Source organism: Rattus rattus, chromosome 3 (genome assembly GCF_011064425.1).
Source record: "Rattus rattus isolate New Zealand chromosome 3, Rrattus_CSIRO_v1, whole genome shotgun sequence".
Taxonomy (NCBI): domain Eukaryota; kingdom Metazoa; phylum Chordata; class Mammalia; order Rodentia; family Muridae; genus Rattus; species Rattus rattus.
The window spans coordinates 53,880,001-53,904,928 of record NC_046156.1 but is presented as its reverse complement, the minus strand read 5'-3'; the positions used below and the strand labels follow the sequence as shown (position 1 = coordinate 53,904,928).

The following is a 24,928-nucleotide window of genomic DNA, read 5'->3' as shown; positions in this document are numbered from 1 at the left end:
TGCAAGCAGAACACCCATATGCATAAAGTAAAGCTTCAATTTGTTTGTTTTGTTTTGTTTTGAGAGGAGATGAGATGAGATTTCTCTGTGTAGCCCTGGCTATCTTAGAATTCACTCTATAAATGAAACTGACTTCAAACTTAGCCACCTGCCTCCACCTCTCTGCCTCTGCGTCCCAGTGCTGGAATTAAAGGTGTGAACCATTGTATATTTTTTCAATGTACTGTATTTTAAAAAAAACAAAGAGGTTTTAATGATCAGGTTCAGTGCCTTAACCTGAAGTCTGAAATCTATAGCTTATCATAATTTTAAGAGTATTTAAATCTAAGTCATTTTCCTCTTCAAACCAGCTCTCCTTTCCAGTATCTCTTTTCTTTTGTCATCCTCTATATTTCAAGGTTGATTTACAGTTGATATTTATAATCTTACTTCCCTCAAGCTACCTTGTTCTACCTATCCTAAGAAATCACTCTTCTGTAAAAGTTTCCACGTTTACTGTTAACTCCTGTGTAAACAATCCTACGTATCAGTACCCGACTAATTATATCTAGTTTATCGACCATTAACACCTTGCTTAAAAATGTTTGCAACATTTTTATTAGAAATAGGATAAAGTGTAAACTTCTATGACTAGCTTTCAAATTCTCCATAATTAAATCCAATCTTGTATATATCCAACTTCTAGTAAGTAAAGTGAGTTGATTACAGGGAGATACTGGGCATAAGGATAAGAGGATAAAACACTAGAAGTTTAAAGCTTAAACAGAAGTGTAAGGCCTACTCTGAAGTAAAGGACAAAGTGACTGGTACAGGAGAAGTATTCTGAGCTTGAAGTATAAAATGGTGATGGGTCAAAATTCTAAGATAAAGGCACAGGAAGACCACAGCCATTAAAAATAATCTAGGACTAGAAAGATAGGAAGCAACAAGCAACTAATCCGCCCCAGCTATTACTAATGGATACAAGCGTCTCACAATAACCAGTGTACATCGCCACCAGGAGTGGATGCCTAGTGAGCTGACCCAGAAAATGCTCATGATACATCCACAAATTTCTGTTCATGTTAATTAATCTGTACAGTAATAACATGGAAGGCTTAAAACATATATCTAAAATGTCTTTAATAAATACTCAGAAAGACTGTTTGAATTAGACTCACTTTTTGGTTATTAGCATTACTAATATTACCATAAAGAGTACTGGTAAAACACTTAGAAGAAAGCAATTAAGAGCATCATAGGGAGTTAGAGATGCGGCTCAGTAAAGAAGGCTTACCTACCATGCCCGTGGCCGAGTACTACTCCTAACACATAAAAAAAAAAAATGTAAAATTGAAAATTGTTCCCATTTATGAAAATGTAAATACTGGCCTCAAGTTTTTCTCTAATGGTCTAGAACAACAAAATATATAATAATGTAATCTCATTAAGAAAATCGTACACCAAATTTCATGTAACAACTAAATATGAAAGCGACTCTGTTCTTAATTCCAGCATATATAGCAGTGATATATAGATATAGATATAGATATAGATATAGATATACACACACACACATACATACACACAAGTATCACATGGTTAAATCTGCTTTGATAAGTATGTTAGGTTGAAATAAATTACTAAAGGGTAGCTATAGATGTATTCTTATACAGATCTAAATAATTTCAAGACTTTAAAAAATCAAGATTCAAATTGAAATGAAAATACAAATATTATAGGAATGTGAAAAAATCAAGATTCAAATAAAATATCAATTTCCTTCACTTCAAAGAGACAACTTTTGTTTAAATTCCAACAAAACTGAACGTTCATTTCATTTAGCAGTTTCTCAAGAAGTAGTTACTGAAAATGTGTCACTGCAGAGATTTGATGGCTGAAATGGACTGCCTGGGAGGGAATCATTCACAGAGACTTCCAGGATTATCAGAATACTATGAAAACATGTCTATGATTACAAGTTGGGCTTCTGAAGAAAGAAAAAGATACAACAGCGCTATGTAACATCTAACTATACCTATCAAATGTACCACAGATAGGTCAGAGATGGCTCAGTAAGTATAGGTGCTGCTACCAAGGCTGACACAGTTGACCCTAAGGACCGGTCTGGTGAAAAGAACCAACTCAGCTGTCCTGACCTCTACTCACATGCTGTAGCATACACATGCACACACACACACACACACACACACACACGCGCGCGCGCGCGCGCGCGCGCGCGCGCGCGCATGCATGCATGCACGCATATACAAAATAAATAAAAAAATTTTAAAGTAGAGAAGACATAAAACTTAAAAACAATACTGTAAAAGTAAGTCGTTCTCTGAATGCTTAGATGGAAAAATGTGTGCCAGTTTAAAACTACCATTCTTTTCCCAGACAGCGTCTCTCTACAGAGCCCTGACTGGTCTAGAACTCTCTATGTAGGCTAGGCTAGATTCTCCTGGAACTCAGTATACAGACAAGGCTGAACTCACAGAAATCTCCTCCATGGGTCTGTCTCTGGAGTGCTGAGATGAAAGGTCTATGCCACCAAGCCCAGCCAACTACTACTTTCAATTAAAGTGTGTGGCCAAACATTTCAGCTTTAATATTGAACCACTGTCAGCCAGTAAGTTGTGTACTAGTGTTTTACATGATCAGTTCTGTGTTTTTAAATACTTTGCTAATTTACTGGTAGCTTACTCAAGGTTTGATAATGGATTTTGGTTTTTAATTTACTTGTTGATGCAAACTCAAGGTTGATTCAGCTTTTTTGAAATGGAACTAGTAATTGTCCTACTTGTGTAGATAGGACTGTTTCTGAATTTGCACCAGATGAACCTAGCTGTCATGAAAGAGGGCAGAAAGTAGGAGAGACATTAAGCTGGATACACAAAATGGAGATGCTTATAGCCAGAATGAGAGGATCCTATCCTATGAGGCTAAAGCACAGTCAGCCTGCAATAGGCACTCCCACCCTCACTGAACTAACAACTGAAATGTCATCATCATCAGTCAGTGTGACAATTCTAATATTAGGTGAAAGCCCAAAGTTTCCTATACAGTTCACAAGTTAGTAAATAATCCGAAGTAACATGACTGTAAGAACCGAGAGAAGACAGTTACATATATGAAGAAAAGTAACATTTAAACAATGAAAAACTGCTTTTAAAACTATGATAATAAAAAATAGGTATAGGAACCATAGACACTTCCCTTACATTTTCCAAAATCCATTATATTAGATAGAAATAGCATAGTAGTGAAGTTTAAAGGAAAGCTCCTATAATTACATTTGAAATCGCATTATATTTAGCTACTTAGGAGGTTTATAGGAAAACATTCACAAGTAAGATTAACAGTAGTAATTTCTCATATCAGTTTAGTATAGACTAGGATAAACAGATGATTTTACTAATACCTACCAATCAGATCATATGATGGTAAATGCTTATTGTTCACAATTGCCTATCAAAGACAGAGAAGAGTAGACATTCTGGAGTCAGTGCACAGAGAATAATAAGAAAAATTATGAGATAAATGGGAAGAGGTACTAAATGGCACTTACCTTAACTCTACCCTAAGACTTAGTTCTCCTTAGTGCAAATGATGCCACCATCTCTGAGACCATACTTGTTTCTGACCACACTACATCTAATATCTAATTCTGACCAAAGTTAACTATAAAAACTTAAAGAATATTTCATATGAAAGAATCAGGGGTGTCAAAAAAATCACATATGATAATTTTATCCTTTATACAACTACAAACATATTCAGTTTATTGGCATCTTATATCTATTCCATCTTATTCCTTATCAGACTTTGTTTTCGAAGTACAAGTACTATGCTTTAATTAACCTAAAGCAATTTATTTTATATTTGTTATATTTTTTAAAAAGATTTTAAACCCTGATCCTAGAAGCATTGCAGGGGTGGCTGCTGTGTCACATGTGTGTCAGTAGGTGGCAGAGAAGAGAGAGGCTATGTCTATGCTCAGTGTTCTGACCTGGCCCTGCCCCACACCTACTTTAAGCACTCAGGAGAGCACGCCCAGATCTCCCCTGAGCAGCACAGTAAAGCTGGCCCCAGATGTGAGGGTTGCAGGTGAGCCAGCCCTGAGGGCGAGTGTGTGAGAGTCCGGTCCTGCCTCTGGTCTACTATTTGGTGGCAAGAGCAGGAGAGATCTAGCCCCCACCCCCGCCCTCTTTCCTTAGCCACCAGTGGCAGGCTTTGGCCCCAAGAGGGTCATGAGAGCAGGAGAACTGGTCTTGCCCTTCATCTCCTGATCGACTCAGGAGAACAGACCCTACCCAGCATAGTAGAGCTGACCATAATGGCAGGGATTTGGGTGAGCTAGCCCTGAGGGTGTGAGCTTTGGAGAGCTGGCCCTGTCGCTTGTCCGCCATGCAATGACAAGGGCAAAGAAGAGAGGTCCTCCCTCACTCTCCCGCCTTGCCAACAATGGCAGGCAGGAGAGTTATCCCAGATGTCATGTGAGCAGGAGAGGTGACCCTGCCCTCACCTGCTGCAGCACTTGAGAGAGAGAGCAGGCCCTACACTTCCCCTGGCATCACAGGAGAGCTGGGTGTGGGGTGCGGGTGAGCCAGCCCAAGGTCAAGAGAGTGGAAGCGCCAGCTCTGCCTTTTGTCTGCTGGGCGATGTCGCCCTCCTCGCCCCCTCATCCCCTGCCATCTATGCAGGCAGGAGAGCTGGCCCCAGGGTCATGTGTGTAGAAGAACTGGCCATGTCCCACACCAGCTGCAGCACTCAGGAGAGCAGGCGCTGCACCTTGCCTGGACAGCAGGGTAGAGCTGGCCCTGGGAGTGGGGGCTGCTGGTGATCCAGCCCTGAGGACATGACAACAAGAGAGCTGACAGGCTGATCACCTCAGATACCTCTCAGGCCCAGATCCAGGGCTTTGAACTGGCCCACTCCAACACTGATGATGGCAATTTACCTTGAAATGCTTAAAAAATAAAATTAATAATGGATAAATAACGTAATTCCAGCCACTTAGTTGCTCAGAGCAAAAACCTAAACACCATCCTGACTAAAACCTCTCCTTCCCTTACCAACCTGTCATGGAGTCCTGTTATTTCCTCTTTCAAAACATACTTCGGATCTATCCACAACTTCATTTCATTGCCACTACTCTTAATAAAAATCCAATCCATCCTTAATGTTCTGCTACCAAAAGGGTCTTTCTTCCCTTCTTGCCCTACTTTGAAATCTCAGTGGCTTTTTGAAGTATGTTCTGACATCATTTTCCAACTCTGTATTTCAGTAACTTTAAGAATAAACAAAATCCAGTCTGGAGTCTTGGCTCTATGCTATGGTAAAGCACTTACTGACCAGCACTAAAGAAAAATAGAAGCATGGTGAAAAAGAAGGCAGGAGGGACGTATGGGAGAAAGAACATGAGGAAAGAGAAGGAAAAAGAAGAAAAGAGAAAACTCCATGCCACTAACTGGCTTACAGACCTCCACAGACTGTCTCTTTTATCAATCTTCTCCAAGCCTTTACCTCATTTCCTAGGTGCCTGCCATACTGGTCGTTCTGTTCCTTTAGTATGTAAGATCTTATGCCTCTCTGAGGTTTCCTAATTCTCTCTGCTAGAAACGTTTACACAGTAGAGTTCCTTCTAGTTATTTCAACTTATGGCTTATATGTCCCCTTCTCAGGATAGCCCTCCCTGACCACCTAGTAGAAACAAATGCCACACAAACAGTGCTAATGAAATGTTCAGATACTCTGTAACATTTTAAAACTGGACTAATAGGCAGAGCTGACAATTTTCACTCAGTAAGGACCCATCCTTAGAGATTCATTTCTAAGACCCATTTCCAACCACCTTCTCCTTTTTAAAGGTAACCTTTTGGGGGGTGGGGCTCTTTTGGTTTTTTTCAATGCAGGGTTTCTCTGTGTAGCCCTAGCTGTCCTGAGACTTGATCTAAAGATCAGGCTGGCCTCGAACTCACAGAGATCTGCCTGCTTCTGCATCCCAAATGGTGGAATTAAACAAGTGCACCACCACCTCTCTGCTAAAAGTGACTTTTTAAAAGGAAGGATTTGTGAAATAGTCTAGTATGATCCACTAAAACAAAGGTACCAAATAAATGTGAAATACTGCCTTGAAACTCAGCTTCTAGAATATTTTCAAATCCAAAAATAAAATATAAATGTATATGTTTTTATGTACGCATATCTAAGCCAAGACCAACAAAAGAAGACACCACCACCTGAGGTTTCCACCTGACCGCAGAGATTGACAATTCATAATGTTAAGGAGCACTTCAATAGACCTGCGAGATCTGTACAAAGTCAGTTTTCTCTCTGGAAAGCAGAGAAGCGTGGGAGAAACAATGTGAGTAAAGAGAAAGCAAAGCTGGAGAGATGAGGAGATGAGCAGAGGGATCAGGCAGCTGATCAAAGACAGCAGGGAGGCTCAGGCTGTGAGCTGCAGACACAGATCTATGGTTTGCACACTAAGAATTCCTAAAGGCATAGGCTGAAAATACAACAATGTTCTACGACACCCAGCACTCTCCAACTCTCCAAATTATAAAGCTTGTACATGTGTACAGGAAACAAAACACCAAAAAATCAAAAACAAAAAAGACTAGGTATAGTCACTTCATAATGATCAAACTTTAAAAAAGTAATGAGTGTCTCTTAAGAATTTGATCTTATTCTAGTTTAAAATGAGGTCTATGGCCAAACTACCCTGAAGGCGCCAGATTTGACATGATCTCCAAAACTACAACGTATAGGACTAGAGCTGAAAAGCCACAATGCCTCTCTCTGGAAATTATTTACAGGAACAGACTTCTCCCTCACTTCTCCAGCATCTTTACCCTTATTCTTATCCCAGAAAATCTCAACCCAAATTAAAGTCCTTTTTCAGGAGAAAGCACATAACCATGAATAACAAAATTCTAAACTGTTTCATAAAGGTTAGTAACACAGAAATTCACAATTCCGTATAATCCCATGAACAGAAAGCCATCTTTAAGATGAATCTTTAAGAGAACTCGGGAATGATTCTGACGTTGACAGAGGGAGTATGTGGTAGGTAGGCCCTTCTCAGAGTTCTGCTATTAACAACAATCACCTCTATACACAAACACTCAGTCACAGCAAAACTAGATGTTATATTCCACTCCAAGTAGAGAAGGTGGCAACAGTAACAGGTGTGTGATTCCTTGGTGTTTTCTTACCACAGCTTTCATAGGCGACTTCCCACTGGCCATTTACCTGACTGGCAGAAGTGGGAGCTCTCATAGTGGGTTGCAAGGTATTCGGGAAGTCATTCTCAGAGGACCAGCTTAAAATTCAACCCTCTGTCCTTTCATGTGACTAACTCCCTATATTCTTTCTGTTCTCGGCCCTGGTCCCTGACAGGCACTACAAAACAGTATGACATATTTGCTGTAGGAAGATTTCCTTTCACATGCAGACAGCAAGCAAGCTCCCATCACTCCCATTGTCCTTATCTGATGAACAGTCTTCCTAGAACTGCTACCTTCTTACCTCCAGGTTTGCCTCAGACAGGTACATTCTCTGTTCTTAAACACAGTCAGCCCTCCGTGGTCTGAGACATGTGCCTGTACTGCACAATCTTTCCTTTCAGTTGTATCAACATCCATCTAGATAAGCAAGCTTATGCCTAAAATACCCCTGATCTCACCTCACACGCTCCCTAAAGTTCCCAGCCAGACAACTTACTTTCCCTTACTGTTTGCCCTGTTTACTCAAAAGCAAATGTCTAAGTGTGGCCAAACAGGCCAGAGACAACGTCGGGAGTCTACCTAACACAGCAGCAACTAGAAGGAATCTGACTAAAAAGTGTTATAACAATCACTTTAATACGAGAAATAGTTTCTCAATGCTTAAACAACTAAGAAAAAGAGCCTACTTGGATACTCAACTGTTATATCGGCTAAAAATGTTATGATAGTTTACATTTTAACCATAAGCTACAGCAATATGTCAGGTTAAAATGCCCTGAAAAGTTATGACATATAATAATTTAAATCATTTCATGTGCTCCAACTTCTGGGTTAGCACTATGTCTAACCACATTGATGAATGAAGTCTCAACAAACTGTTCTAACACATAATACTTAATTCTAAAAGAATAAAAACTCCTTGAAGAATCTCAAGTTTTCATCAAATTTCTGTGTAAATTATTATATCAAAAACCAAAACAATGAAAGGAATGTGATAAGCTGGGTTCTAGTCCACACTCTGTCACTGCTTAAGATTCAACTTCTTTATCTATGAAGTCAGGGTACTGACTGGACTGACGCAGTTCTCTCCAGTTGATGACAACCTTTAAGAAAATAGAAAACCTAACAGCACAAGGAACAAGAGGTAGCAACACTACAGGCTGCTTTGAACTGCCTCTTGAAAGGATTCATCTTAATGGAGAGTACTTGAAGACTGCCGAATAGAGGTCAGTTTGAATACAATAAGTTAGCCTTCTATCTAGATTAGATAAATTTTATTAAGCAAAATATAGTTCAAAAAGAGTGCATGCTTATAAAAGGCCATTAATTTCAACACGCTCAGTCCTGTGTTCATGTTCTCAGCTGTCAGTCTCAGGATAAGTGTGCTAATACCTACCTACCAGGATAGTCAACTTCATAAGAGGATGGAAATATGGGAAGGTACTAATATCAAGTATACAATCATCCTAAGTAAGTTCATTCTAGAAAGTATCCAGGTTTTCGATATAACTACTTAAACCATTCACTTATAAATGTAACAATAATTTACTCTAATTTTCTATTTGATTGATAATCTTCAGTTTAGTTGGACAAATTAAACTGTACTACTACAAACTTTCTAGAAACAGAATCAAACAATGAGCCTTTCATTTTGTATTTGCCCAACATTTTACTACATTTAACACCCACTCAATTCAAAACTGTAGGGGAAGGCAGCTTTCTTCAGACATAATGAACTAATAATATTCTACCCAAGAAATGATAAAATGAAGGCCTGATGATGCTCCTGTTCATGGTCCTCACCATGAGAACTTTGATGTGTTCATCTCTCTGAACCTCAGTTTCCTTGTGTGTAAAGGAAAATTCCTAAGGAAGATGAGAACGACTGCATTTATGTCCTTAGAAGCCACATCAGATAGGACAGCCAGTATCATGACAAGTTCTCAAAAAGTTCACTGAAAAGTCAGATTAGATTTGCAGCACGGTGGTCAGGAACATAAGGTTGCCAGCAAAGGAAGCTGAATACCATTTTCACATCAGTACCTCATAAAACAGCTCTCACTAGACCTAACACTAAAAGAAATTAAAATTGTTATTAGGATGCATTCCATCCTAAGTCGAATATTTAAACTGGAATAGACTCTCTAGCTAAAGCAATAAAATATGACAAAATATTCTGCCCCAAAATTACTGAAATGGAATAAGTTTTGTTAACAGAGGTAAGAAAGAATGGATTACTGAAACAAATTCTGTAGCTCAATCAATACACGGAATTAACATTGGCATTAACATAGTCATTCGGAGCTTCTGAAGTAGAAGTAGTAATTTCCCAAATATGGCTAAAAGACATCTCTAGAAGGTATAAACTAATCTAAAAAAATAGTCTCTGTTTTGATTCTTATCAGCAAATCATACCCAATCCAAAGATGTTTCTTTCATGTTTTGTTGGAATTTTTGAGGAGGAAGGGGAAGGGGTTTTTGGGAAATTTTCCTTTTGAGACAAGGTCTCAGACGTTCCAGGTTGGCCTCGAGTTACCTACATATCAAAGTCTAACATTGAAGTCCTGATGCTCCGGCCTACATGTGAGCCAAGTACTAAGACTGCGGGTGTGCGCCGTCACACTCGGCAGGAGATGCGCATTTGTACACGTATAGTTGCCAATAACCTACTGAAGACCTAACTATTGGATGACACTACAAAACCCATGAATAAAGATTAATATTTAAATTATTGTTTTTAGCCAGGTATAAGTTTAGTTTTCACCAAAATTCATATTAAATCCCATCTGAATGGATTTAAATAGTAAGGAAAAATGAAATAAGTAAAAACCTTTCCTACAAGAATTCTTTACCAGCGAATCACTCAGTTCTCAGACTCTGCATGCTTCTTAAAGATAGCATTTCTGAGAGTTGACAAGGTCAGTGCTAGCTGCTGTGGGGACACTCATTATTAGATGTTTGAGGAGAGAGCATGCCCAGGAAACTGATTTTTCACTTTCTCTTTATAAATTAAAAGAGGCAGCTGTTCATGGAAAACTTTCAAAATAATATTGGGCTTTCAGGACAGAAGAGCGGTGAGTGGTTTGCCTTTTTCCACCACAAACAAATCTCCAAAGCACCAGTCTCCACACTGCACAGCAGCTCATCCTCCTCGGCACCAGTGTAAGGTCAGCGCCCTCTCTTCCTACCAATGCAGTATCTGAAGGATGCGCTCAACATTTCAGGTAACATTCTGAAAAAGTTAATTCAAAGTAACACAGTTGTAGTTTTTAATAACCAACTTCTTACCTATTGTTAAAACACAAAGGACCAAATGTTCACTTTAAAATCAGTAGAGTTTGATAGAGAATATAAGCGGAAGTTACTGGGTGTTCTGGAACACAACTTTAATCCCAGTACTTGGGAGTCGAACAGGAACAAGGACCACAAGTTCAAAGCTAACCAGGGAAACAGAGGAGGAAAAATCCTGCCAAGGAAAGAAGAGAATGAAAGAAGAAGGGGGAAAAAGAAGGCTGAGGAAGGGGAGAGCCTATTTTCCTGTAATAGAGCCCCAAAACACACACTAAGTACCCACAAAATTTTTAAAAGGACTTCAGGGATTATACTGTAAAGACACTATATGACATTATCCACCCAAAGACTAGGCAATGACCTTATAAGTCAGATACTCAAACAAAATTATACATGGTTTAACCATAAATTTATGTAAATTAGAAACAAACTTTTTAAGAATGACTAAAATAACTCACAACAAGTGGTTTTATAAAGTAGTCCCCAAATCAGAGGAAAAATAACACATATTTCCAGAAACATGGTGTTGTATTGCTATATTTCATGAAATTCAGTTTTAGCAATGACTTGAATAAAACAAAAAAGTGATCTTAAATTTGAAAGGGCCAAATATTAAATGTATGCACTTAATAACAAGACAGCAAGAAATTAAAGACTTTCTAAAAGACATCAGCCTAAGAAAGATTATGTCTAAAGATAAGGTGATGTATTGGCTAGTTTTTATGTCTAAAGATGAGGTGATGTACTGGCTAGTTTGATGTCAACTTGGCACAAGCTATAGTCATCCGAGAGGAGGGAATGTCAACTGAGAAAACAGCTCCATGAAATTTGCCTGCAAGCAAACCAGTAGCGTACTTTTATAATTGGTGGTTGATGGGGAGGCTGCCCTTGGGCTGGTGGTCCTGGGTTCTATAGGAAAGCAGACTGCAAGACATAAAGAGCAAGCCAGTAAGCAGCACCCCTCCATGGCCTCTAGCCCTCTAGGTTCCTGCCCAGTTTGAGTTCCTGTCCTGACTTCTTTCGTGATAAATGGTGATATGGAAGTGTAAGTTAAATAAACCCTATCCTTCCCAAGTTGCTTTGGCTATGGTGTTTCAGCAATGATAACCATAACTAAGACAGGGAACAAGAATCAATAAAGCAACCAGAATGATATACTACAAAAGTAACCAAATTAAATACACGAGCCATGCTTGGATTTAGTACTCTGACAAAGTGATATAGAGTTTAGGTGTAAAGATGCTAACAATGTTAACCAGCTCTGCTGCTGTAGCATATATCCCCTACTTTCATAGGAATCCTGAACCACTAAATTAAGACCTTGAGAGAGAGCTGGGTGGGGGAGGGGGGTTGCGGGGCACGAACCTGCTACCAAAATCTGGAAAAGCAAGAATGTTTCAAATGACAATTTATCAAAATATGATGCAATTGTCTCTAACAAAAGGACTGCCTCACCTTATCTCTAGTTTCTGTTGGCTAAAAAATATATTGAATACTTGGTAGTATTACTAATCTAGGAGACTAGCAATTAAGTCTCATTTCCTTGGTTCTTCTCTTCTTCGGATACTAAACCACCTAAGCAAAATTCAATGATGTTCCAATGTGCCCACTACATTAAAACTAGCAGAAAGATCCAAGAGTTGAGGAGTAAAGCAGAGTTTTTATTATTTGCATAATCATACAAATTCCTTATTTTAAAGCATATAATAAAGCTTGTTCACTAAAGAGGAATGTATTTCTAGAGGTGAGTTCATTTTAACAAAATTCCTTTAGACACTATAATCCCTGAGTCAGTGGAGAGCATTTTTACCTGCATTTAATTAACATGTTACAAACTCAGCTTCAAATTAGTCATTAAACACACAGATAACAGCATTAAGCACACTGTTCTCTGTGATTTTCATCTCTAGATACAGTAGTAGAGTTAAGGTAGTGCAAAGCACTGTTGCATAATAATTTCACATACTTAAACTATAATGCAATATTTAATCTTTAACTAAAATAAAACCTATGTAATTTATGACTAATGAAATATTTAAAGGTGAACTAAGAAGCAAATATTTATGTGTTCGAAAACTCTACGAATTCACAGTTGAGAGAATTTTAGAATAAAGTTAAGTAATGGTCACATTAATCCAAATAAAACTTGTTTAAGAATATACTGTGATATGAATCACAGGCACTTATGCTACAGACAGGACTATACCACAAAAGGTTTCACCAGTGGTCCAAAGTTCAAAAGTTCAAATCCAAATGATATCTTTTCTTTTAAATAACTAACAAAACAAAAACAAAAGCCACAGATCACAATTAAGAAACTGGTGATTAATTGGGCCAAGCAATAAATGGGACTAAAGATTTACCTATAAACATTAAAGTATTGACTGCTAAGTACTATGTCAACATTAAACCAAAACTGAATTCTCTAATTGAAAAATGGATCCAAATTTTCAATTGCCCATTAAAAAGTACAAAATAAATACAACTCTAAAGCAAAAGTGTAAGAAAATCAGAAAAAAAAGACATACTCTATGTGCCTGCAATAACAGCACTGACAGAGTCCCCGAGCCTCTCCAGAGAGAAGAAAAGGCCAGAGTCAAGAAGTAGTGCTACAGCAACTCATTCCTCTGACACAAACTTACAGAAGACAGTATAATACCATTCCTCATTAACAGGCATCCTACAGACACAGCTACATTTTACTCTTTAGCTTCTAAATGACTGTCAAGAATACAGTTTAACAAAGAGTTACTGGTCAAGAGTGTAAATCTACTATATAATGTTTGAAATTAAAAATTTCACAAAGTTTAGAAATAATGGAAGTGGGGGCAGGGAAAGTTTCTTTCTAGACCACCTTACACTGTGTTTTCATGATTTTCTAAATGAATCCCAACTATATAGACTCCAAGATTCTCTTGTGCAATTTTCAAGCTAATTCCAAAGTTCTACAAATCACATCTTCAGGTTCTTGATTTCTAGTGTTTAAAGCTTGTGTTCAACCTACAAAACCCTTGGTATTTCATTATAAATGATGCTTTAAGTAAAGCCATTTAGGAAAGCCATAAAATACACTACCTAACAAATATTTTCATTACAATTTGCTTAAAAGTTTTAAATTTCAGATGGCACAAAATAGTGGTACCCACTACAAATTATCGACGTTGAGCATATTTTTACAAAGCAAGCACAACATTCAGAACTGTTTCTAATAAATTGGAGTGCAGCACTGACACCAGTTATTCCCCTTATTTTCACTAAATATTTAAAGCAGGACAGCATCTTTGGATGACAAGGAGGCAAAATTTTATTAATACAAAAATGCTGACTATATTCTGGGGCATGGAAGATTTCGTCAATACTCTTAACTAATACTACTGTATAACCCTTTAAACCCTGAAGCATTTTCTCCAATTTCATGTGAAAGGTATGTAACATGTAAAACAGATTGGTATTTATTAAGGAGCCATCCCTCTGGTCTTTTAAATGAGCCACAGTGATTTGGAATAGAACAACTTCCTCCACAACTTTATGACTGTTATTCTCTCAGAAATGCCCCCACTGATCAAAACAAAACAGCCATAATACACATGTTCTCATTATTTGCTGGCTCATGGGATTTCATCTAAGTCAAAGGTTCTCAACTCCCTAATGCTGTGGACCCTTTAATACAGTTCCTCGTGTTGCAGTGACCCCCCCACAACATAAAATTATTTCATTGCTACTTCATTACTGTAATTTTGCTACTGCAATGAATCGTAGTGTAAATATCTGATATGCAAGATAGCTGATACACAACGCCCAAAGGGGTCGAGACCCACAGATTGAGAACCAATGGTCTAACCGTACCTAGGATAATAAATGTCTGTATAGTGTTTTGAATGTTATAAACAGTAACCAACACGCCAAATTATAGCCCCCAAAGTCTTCCCTCCATCCTTTCAAATATGGTTAGAAGTTAAGTGTTAAAAATCTTACAATTCTCACAAACATAGAGAAAGGGTGTTTACAGTTTGACAAAGTTCTAAAGATTAACAATAAGAAAAACCCACAAACATACAAATCTTAACAGTATCACAGAATAGGTTATATGACAAGTGCCTTCATTTAAGCTAGTAAGATTATGTTACACACCCACAACACATGGATATTGCATCAAACCATCAGTCGCAATTAGCTCAAGGACTACTAAAGAGACAGTCCTAAAGTGAACTGAAGACAAGAAGAGGGAGGGGGAAGAGGGGGGGTTGAGAAAGAGAGGGGGAAGGCAGAGAGAATATTAAAATTTTTCTAGAATTTTCTAGCATTTTGTAATGAAAGGGAAGACCAAAATCTAGCCCAGGTCACAATTTGGCAGCCCCATATGCTCAGATGTACCCTATCTATGTTCAGCAGAAACAATTTGATTTCTAGTAACAATGATGAATCACAATGCCTGTGTCTACAACCATCTCAGACGCCAGAACCACATCCTTCCAATACCGAACGGACCAACAATGTTCTCACAAATTCGTAAGAAAACTTACTACATACTACCAGCCCAGACTGTGCGCAGTCTGATCAATGCTTTCCAACTAGGGAATATGCCATAAGCGTAACGTGCTTTGCAGCACATTTTACGAGCATCAAAGACACCAGGGCACCAAGGGTTCTTTTTTTACCCAGCGCTTCAACAAATTCTGTAGATTCGAAAGCTTTACAAAGGCATTTGCTCGGCTGGGTACCTAGATCTTCCTTCCAAACCCAGACTACACAACAGCTCCACGGCCTCATACCGCACATTGTACCTCATTGGTACTCAGACACCTGAGCCACCTAGACCCACAGAGTGGGACTGTCAGCTCCCAGACGTCTGCGGTCGTGCACGACGCACTGGGCCAGCTGAGCCCTCCCTGAAGCTTTCGTTGGTAACCTCGGCACTCGATCCAGCGCTGAGTCTCCATAGTAAAGCCTTTTCTCCCCGTTATAAGACACATACGTTCCAAAGAAAAGATACCATCATAGGACCTTTTCCACAAAGGGGGAGCAAAAAAGGGATGGCCTTCTCTAGGAAAAAAAAAAAATAGAAACTCTTGTCTGCTGTGGGGGACCGAGCTGGATTAGGAGAGCCAGCTAACTCCTAGTAGCAATTCCCTGACAGCCTACACAGCTAGCTGTCGGTTCACCGGAGCTCAGTTTTACCTGCCGCAAAATGGGAAACCCGGGCGCCGCCCCCTCCCCCCTCCTCCCCGGGGAGTCGGGACCAGGACTCGGGTCCCCAAGCCGGATCCCCCAGCCGACAGCACACCTGGCTTCACGGTCTTCAGACGGATTGGCTCGCGGAAGTGGCGGATGACAGCCAGGGTGTCCCGGTTGGTGAGCCCACTGACCGGCGTCCCGTTCACCTCCAACAGCACATCGCCGGGACTGGGCGCCTTGCCCGAGACCACGCAGCAGGTGCCTCCGCCGCCGCCAGGCTCGTCACGGAGCCGCCCCAGGTAAGGGAACTCGCCGCGCTCCGCGCCGCCGCGGATCTCAGCGCCCAAGTCGCCCGGGGGCCCGGCCCAGGACACCGCACACTCCTGCACCTTGCTGAGCCAATGCTTCTTCTTCTTCAACGTCTTCGACATCCCGACCTCCGCTGCACCATGGGGAGCCCCCGCGCGGGCGGCCGCGGTGCCGCTCCGGGCCCCGCGCACAGCCCGGCCAAAGGGGCGCCGCCGCCGACCTCCCGCCTCAGCCCGCTAGCCCCGCGCAGCCGCGAGCCGCCCCTCTCGCGGGCCGCCGAGGAGAGCCGGAGGGAGCGCGCCCCGCGGGCGGCGCCGACGGGGTCTCCGGGCGGGGTCAGCGCCGACGGCCGGGACTCGGCGCCCGCGCGGCGGGAAAGGCTGAGGCAAGGGGGCGGGAGCTGAGGGAGCAGCTGGAACCGAGGCTCCGTCCAGGACGCGCGCACCGAGCTTAGTCGCCCGCTCGAGCGCGGCTGCTGCGGAGCCGGAGCGCCGAGACCAACGCCTGCCCCAGCTGCCAGGAAACTGGCGCTTTCAAACCCGCCGCAACCTCCTCCCCGCTCGGCCCCTCCCCCTCCCTCGCCGGCCCGGCCCCGCCCCCTCCCGCAGCGCAGCGCCCGGCGCGTTGCCGTCACCAGCCCTTCTCTGAAGGACTCGCCCAGCTCTCGACTCCGCGCCGTGGATTGGGTTCCGGCAGGCTGGGGGCGGGCCTTGACGGGCATTCTGATATCTGATTGGGTGGTCTGAGTAGAGGAGGCGGGCACTAGAATGACTGAAGTTTAGAGAGGGAGGAAAAAAGAAGTTTAGACTGTGAGGGAGGGAGAAAGGGGAGGGAAGAGAGAGGGTTGGTCTGGGAGCGGGCACAGGTCGCCTAGCGGGGAGAGGCCCTCCGCCCAGGGGCTGGAGCCAAGGGAAACGCAGAAAGGACCCAGGTCCCCATGGTGGGGCGTGCCCAGCTGGGCAGTGGGCGGGGCCTCGGATCTGGAGCCGGATGGCGAGCCAGGGAGTGCTTTGCCTGGATCTTGGGCGTCCAGTGTCCAGCTACCTCGAGCGGTGGAGCTACTAAATGGGCCTGTTGTAGCTGAAACGGATTCGACGGGTTTGGGTTTGTTAATTGGTTCAACGAATGTTCTTGAATGATCCATTAAAGTGAGGAATTCGGAGTCCGGTTGTGGGTAAATGTGCTTGAATGCTGTGTGTTCTCGGGCAAGTTAGACAGCCTGTCTGAAACAAGCTGAGAGTGAAGATCATTAGTTACACAAGCTACTAAACTCAAGAATGAAGAAAAGGTGATCCTGCTCTCGAGGAGATTCGTTTAAGGAAATAGGGAAGGAGATGGATTAAAAAATAATCTAGTGCCTGCAGATCTAAGTCCTGACACTGTTGGCTTGTCCTTGGCCAGCTCTCTGCTTCATGATTGTTTGTCTGTAAAGAGGTTGGAAGGAGAAGTGACTGAGAACAAAGGAGACCTCAGATCTCTCCCAGCTCTAATTTTTCAGAAACACTTAAGCTTTTTCTCTCTCTTTATTGAACGCATGCTTTCTCGTCTTTGGAATGCCCTCTATTCCTAAAATTTTTTACCTCATCCAAATAACAGTCCAGTATTTCTAGGAAAGTGTTTTCTCAGAGCTGAGGCATATTGTCTCACTTTTGTGACAGGGCATTCTGACTCCCTTTAATGATAGCACTCATTTTAAACTCCAAGGAACTCTGCAGACTAGACCACGATTCAGACAGCTGCAGTGATCGCCTTCACACCGTTGAATTGAAATAAAAACACTAAATGTGGGCGGGACTCAAGAAACCATAAGGGAAGTGGAGCCCTGGAGCTGCAGGCTTGGGACCTGCCAGGCAGAGAAGGACCTTTACACCCTGAGGAAGAGATTGGCAAACAGGAAACTATAACCTTCAGTCCTTGAGCAGTCACCCAAGAGAGAAACTAAATTTCTATAATGCCACGCTCCACCCTGCTGAGGCTCCCTCTGGCCAAGTCGATTGGAAGTTGGATGGCCTTCACGCTCATGATGGCTCATGATGGCGGCAGAGGAAGCCCGGCATCTGGAACCCAATGGGGTAAATATTTATCACAGGCATCATGTGGGTCATTCAGATCAACCCAAATCTGAGATTAAAAAAAATTTTGTTTTATGAATAACTACTTAATGCTAATAAATTCCTGTATGAAAACTCGATGGCCTTCACATCTATTTTTGCTGAGACTGAGACACAGTGCTCTGCCTAAACTGTATCTGTTTGGAATGGCTTTGGTAGCCAGGAACAAGACATCTGACAAATAGTGGCTTAGAGCACGAGGTCATTTATTCCATCTTTAGCATAAAGCTTAAGTGTGGTAGTTTCAGGACTAGCTGGCCAGGTAGATCTCTGTTTTCAAGGTTTGGAGCTCTCTGTGTTTACTCTTTGCCATCATAGCCATATGAACTTTTGTCTCCAAGCCTGTCACCTGTTAACTACAAGGTGGTTGTCACAGCTCCGGACATCACCTCCTCAAGGGTCATTATATGAAGCAAGAGAGAAGGGTAAGGGAATGTTAGTCCAAATTTTATGATGGAGAAAAATCCTACCTAGCTTGTGGCCACCACCGTGGTTGGAAAAATGGAGCCACAACACCTTAGGCCAGAGTCACTGGCAAAAGGAAATGTAATTACTAACAGTCCATTAACTTGATCATGAGTCACCTTAAAGTAGAGGTCCTCTTTGAGGGAGGAGGGGAGAATCGTTAAGTAGTCACCCAACAATGTCTGCCTGCTGTGTCTTTTCTTCTTGTTTTAAGTAGTCATCCAACATCTGCCGAGTGTCTTAACCAGAAACTCAGGCAGAAAACTGCGGTGATTAGAAAGGAGCCTTAGCTTCAGAGCCAGGTTCACATCCCAGCTTTTCTATTTCCTAGCAAGACGCCTGCTGTCACCTAACCTCCATTTCCCGGTACACAAAACAGGTATGACGACAATACTTAGCTGAGTTGTGGGGAGATGTGTCTGCAGCTGAGTCAAGCACTCAGCATAGCAATCACTCCACAAAATGGTATTTTGGCTTGTGCCATATCGTAATGTTTGTGATAAGGCTAAAATGTATCGTGGGTACCTCTCCAATTCTGCAAATATCATTCATCTGAGGTGAGTCATTGTCCCCCTAGTCTGAATATTCTGCCTACTCGGTGAGCTACTGATGGTAGGACACTGCTGGAGATCACTCCATGGTCATGGATGTCACATAAATGTTCTCTCTAGAATGGCCCTTAGTTAAATTGTTTTCAAGTTTATCATTGTTTCCTAAACCTACCAGTTGGATTAAGAGTTACGGTTTTTCATAAGGCTGTATTACTAAGTCGAACAATATGAAACCAGGCCCAACAAAAATAAATGAAACAACTGGATTTGCTAGTTCCCAAATTTTCTCTTGGTTATCTCTCATTTATAGAGACAGTAATATATTTTGTATAAAAAACACTTTAGGCCTCAAGATGGCTATGAGGTCTGAGTATCACATCCCCAACAATGTCCTAAGGAGAGAAGTTTCATCATCTACATTCTATAACTCAAAAAGTCTTCCCCAAATGCTCCTCCCAACAGGATTTCCTTTCTAGCTGATTGGCAACAAGGGCCCAAATGTCATTTACTAAGCCAGTCTCTGCTGAGAGTAATAAAATTACATCGCATACCCCCTCTGGAAGGTACATGGTTGCAAACATCTGTGTAAAGCTGAAGGGGTTCAGTGAGAAGGAGGAGAGATGGCCTAGCAGTTAAGAATGCATACTTCTCTTGTAGACCACTGAGTTCAAGTCCCAGCATCCATATCAAGGCAGCTCAGAATCCCTGTAACGACAGCTCCAGGGAATCTGATGCCCTCTTCTGGACTCCGTGGACACCTGCATTCACACATGCATATACACATATTTTTAAAAAATAAATCTTGAGACCCATGGCTCGAGCCGCATATGTAGCAGAGGATAGCATTGTCTGGCATCAATATGAGGAGAAGCCCTTGGTCCTGTGAAGGCTGTTTTCCCCGGTGTAGGGGAATGCCAGGGTGTTGAGGTGGGAGTGGGTGGGTGGGAGAGGGAGCATCCTCATAGAAGAAGGGGCATGAGGGATCAGAGAGAGAGCAACCAGGAAAGGGGCTAACATTTGAGATGTAAATACATAAAATCTGGGTTAAGAATAAATCTTTTTTACAAAACTAAAAAGGATGAGATTAGCATTTAGGAAAAAAAGCAATAGCATCTGCCACAAATAAAATACATTGATTTGCTTCTATCTTTTCATTTCATTGGGGTTTTGGGGCAGGTGGGTAGCAAAAAGTGAAAAGTTCATTTCATAATTTTGTGGTGTATTCCTAATGAGAATTAAATAAACCTGCCCATTTAATAGAAAATTTCAAAACAAAATTATAAATCTGATGTTTGTGAAATGACCAGGGTTCCTCCTTTTTCATATCAGAGACCCCTCTCCATCTGTGCAAATTGTGTCCCCAGCTACATGCAGCTCAGCAACAAAGCAAAACAAGTGTAGAAAGAATGCAGGGTTCACTTGTAGTCTCAGTCTCAATTTCTTGGAAGGAAGCCTGAATTCTAGTGGTGGCAAATCAAACTATCATCAGTTACATGAAACGCCAAATGGTTGTGGAGCAGACAGGTGTTATAAATATTTGCCTCCTATACAGAATACATGAAACTTAAGCCTGGTTTTCTGCCACGTTATAATAAAGTATTCTTCAAAGTCAAAAGTACCTCACACCTATAATCTCAGTATTTGGGAGACTGAGACAGGAAAATCAGAGTTTAATGCTAGCCTAGGCTACATAGTAAATTACGGGCCAGGCTGAGCAGGAGGTAGAGAGGCAGAGCACATGGTCTCTCCAGCCAACTACTAGAACAATCTTGAATTGTTCAGATTCTGAAGTACAAAATCTTTACTAGATAGGCATAGTCAGGCAGGTCTGCAATCCAGCTTCTAGGGAAGCTGAGGCAGGAGGATCTAAGTTCAAGACTAGTTTGGACAAGTTAACGAGATCCTGTACCAATAGTAAAGGTTTCAAAAAGAGGACAGGGGATGTGGCTCAGTAATTGAAACTTACCTAGCATGAATGAGGTCCTAAGTTCAATCTCCAACATGAAAGAAAGAAAGAAAGAGAGAGAGAGAGAGAGAGAGAGAGAGAGAGAGAGAGAGAGAGAGAGAGAGAAAGAAAGAAAGAAAGAAAGAAAGGAAGAAAGAAGGGAAGAAGGGAGGAAGGGAGGAAGGCAAGGAGACCAGGGAAATGGTTTCACTGGTTACAGCATGCAAATTCCAAACCAACAAGCTGTATATGGCCGTGCTTGAAACCCTAATGCTGAGGGTCACAGACACGAGAATTGTTGGGACTTGCTGGCCAGCCCCCCAAGCTCCAAACTGGCAAGCTCCAGGTTCAGTGAGAGACCTTGATTCAAGGGAATGTAGCAGAGCATGATAGAGCAGGACACCTCATATGCTCCTCTGCACTCTGTGGGCATCCTGACCATATTCAGGGGCTGAGAGGACCATTACTAGCTTTTAAAACTGTAAAAGCTGGGGGTTGGGGATTTAGCTCAGGGGTAGAGCGCTTGCCTAGGAAGTGCAAGGCCCTGGGTTCGGCCCCCAGCCCCGAAAAAAAAAAAACCAAAAAAAAAAAAAAAAAAAAAAAAACTGTAAAAGCTGTAGAGATGGCTCCATTGGTATACTGCTTGAGGATCTAAATTCAATAGCAACTAGAAAACAAAAGTCAGGTATCACAGATTTGTAAGCCCAGGCTTGGGAGAATGAGACAGGTATCTAATCTTGCCCAAATCAGAGAGCCCCAGATTATTGAGAGACCCAACCATTAAAATACAGTGGAAAAGCAATAGAGGAAGATATCAAACAGCCTCCATACTAACATGAGTGCACATGGATGTGTGCACACATACACACACACACATATATATACATACACACATACATGCACATATACATGTACACATACACGTTTTATATATATACACATACATACACACATATATATGCATACACACTACACACACATATATATACATACACACAGACATATAAACACACATACTACATGTACCACTATGTTGTGTGATATTTGCAACATAATCCACCACCACTAGCCTAACCCAACATAATGTTGTATCTTCATATTCGATTAGCATTTATTTGTCATCTGTATAAGAATAATGTTCAAATGTGTTCAGAGACAAGTTTGATAGCGTGGAAATGTTTATTCCAATTAAACTTATCATCTAAAATCAGTATTATGTTCCACACATAAGCACACCTTTTTACACAAAGGTACATTTACCTGCAAATGACCACATGAATTCAGGCCAAATCCACAGGAGTGTTAAAGGTCAACAACAGCAGCAACTTTGAGAAGGGAAGGTAGTCAAGCAGTCAGGCAAAGAGCTGCTTAACAAAGCAGGCACAAAGACCATGGAATGGAATAGAAGACACCAACAGAACCTTGGTTGTCGTCCCCCTCCTTCCCTGCTTGTTTTATAAGACGGGTCTCACCATCTAATGGCTCAGCTTCCCAAGGGTTGGGATTGAAGGTATAGGCCAGCAAGCCTGGCCTATCTTTTGTCTTTAAGCTTAACTACAATGTCCTACCTAAAGCTAGCCACGATTTTCTAAGGTGGAGCCGTCTATCTAGCCCTCAGAACAAGAGCTCCCATCTGTGTGTGACTGAGACCGGGAGTGTGCCGTTTTGACCCATCTACACGACTGTCATCAGGCTCCTGTCTTTCAGCTGGCACAGAATCCTTTATCCATCCATCCCCGAAATACCCAGAATGGATCATGGGCTGACGCAGCTTTATGTGCTCATTTACCGCAATGACCAGACTTACAAGGCCCCTCCTTTCTGTGGGAAGAAAGGCAGTAAGCCTGAGACAGGTAAAAGAAAGATTCAAGGTGTGATAGCTGCTACCCACGAGACTGGAGACAGACAGAATGCAGTGATGGGTGGATACAGTTGGATGGAAGACTGTGGCCTGAGAAAGCCTGACTTGGAGAGCAGAGGTCAAACGACACGGAAGATAACTACCCAGATCCAGACATTCCACAGATTCTGTAGTCCCACACAGGACATGAGGAAGGGGGCTGATGTGCCTGGAGCACAGTTCCAGAGCAGAGAGGGTTGGGAAATGGGGTCAGGAAGGCCAGAGCTCACAGATGCATTCAAGGATAAAGGGAGAACGTGCGCTTTACTCCAAGCCCAGCAAACAGCTGTGAAACTGTGGCGTGATCTGGTTCTCATTGTTTTCAATTGTTCCTTCTGGTTCTGGGATGGGAAGGATGCTGGGTGAGGCTACAAGTCAGGAAGCCGGACAACTGTGATAGGAAATGTCTTCCTGGGTTCCTGGTTTATGACTCCTTCCCCAGGGCAAGCAGCAGAAAAGAAAATTCCCTTCCGGGAGGCAGGCCAGAAAAACTGACTTTCCCTTCTCCAAAGGAAGCCAGAAAAATCAGAATTTTCTTTCCCTGGGATGAATCCTAGAAACTTTTTATAGATGTGTCCAGATTTTGACTATGTTGTCACCTACAAAGTTAACACTCCAGGACCACACTTTCAAGTCTTTTTTTTTTTTTAATGCAAATAAAAAACCCCACAAAACAACAACAAAACATCTCTTAAGTTTATGATTTTGCATTGCGCCTCATTCATAACTGTCTTTGGCCACTCACTCTGATTTTCCCCTGCCTTTCTCTCTTGGAGCTGGCTATAAAGAAACTCTCTGACTCTCCCTGTCTAATAGGAGGTCATAAAATCCCCAGTCTTGCCCACACCCAGCAAGAAGGAATGTTGCAAAAAAGAGGCCAGGGAGAACCTGGACAGACAACTTTGATAGGCTCCCCAGTCCTCTGTGAGCCCTCTGCTTTCTCTGTGTCCAATCACCTTCCTACACTGGGTGCCCCTATGTCAGTCACATGTATACAGTGAAGCCTCCATAAAACTGTCCAGGACAAGGTTCAGAGAGCTTCTGGAACACAGGGAAGTTCCGGGAGGGTGGCACACCCAGACCGTCCCTTCCCCCAACCCTTGACCTTGTGTATGGCTCCCACAGTGAAGGCCTCTGTAAAGGCCTTTATAATAAAGCAGTAAGCGTGTCCTGAGCTCTGCAAGGAGGAAGTTGTAGGAATGCCAACTTATACCTGATCAAGCAGAAGCACAGGTCAAAAGGTCCATGGTTACCTGCAGCTTATAATCGACATGTGAAAAGGAGAGCTGAGCCCTCGGCCTGTGACGTCTAACAATAAAACAATGTTGGTGTTGAATTAATTAGGGAAGCATGTAGCTGGTGTCTATGCAGAAATGATTGCTCGACTTAGGTATATGGGGAATCCTCATAGCTATTGTCACGAGTGATCTGTGCTGTGACTATAGGAAAGAAACTGGATTCCAGAGAGTCCAGTGTTTCTACGTTTTCAGAAAAATCCAGAACAGGGGACCCGTTAATAAATGATGGTGATATGGACCAGGATAGAAAGGACAGATATGGAAATTTGTTGAATGCTGTGGAAATCAGAAATTATAGCTTTAATTTCACACACCGATTATAGTGAAAGAAATGTAAGTTACAATTGTGTTTTGTCAGAATCTCCGTGGAGAATAATGGCTTTGTTGAAAAGTCCCTTCTCAGTAAAGAGAAGATAAGAAATAAAAACTGAGGGAGAGTTCACAATTACCTTTAAATTTATACAGGTACCTCGTATCTATTTGCCCAGAAGCACTTCCACGGATATAACGTGAATTTCAAGGTTCTGGTTTACTTTCCTAAGAAAGTAACGTGCACTCAAAGCATAAGGTGATCTTCAAGTTGGCAGAGCTAGCATTGTCCTTTTCATCGAGAGGACGTGCAGTTATAAGTAGTAGAATATGCTTGTTAAGTTACAAAGGGACTTGGGA

General features: G+C 41.9%; 1 protein-coding gene and 1 pseudogene across 2 annotated transcripts in view; one reads left to right on the top strand and one right to left on the bottom strand.

Moving 5' to 3' along the window:
• The window catches only part of Magi3 (membrane associated guanylate kinase, WW and PDZ domain containing 3), a 178,417-nt gene extending 161,886 nt beyond the window's left edge, over positions 1-16,531 (bottom strand). For both annotated transcript variants that reach the window (XM_032897584.1, XM_032897585.1), the window contains exon 1: positions 15,790-16,531. In XM_032897584.1, coding sequence (XP_032753475.1) covers positions 15,790-16,111 — 322 coding nt within the window. In that variant the 5' untranslated portion in view covers positions 16,112-16,531. The remainder of the gene's footprint in view (positions 1-15,789) is intronic.
• On the top strand, positions 3,894-4,009 carry LOC116897586 (annotated as a pseudogene).
• Positions 16,532-24,928: the final 8,397 nt, after the last annotated feature.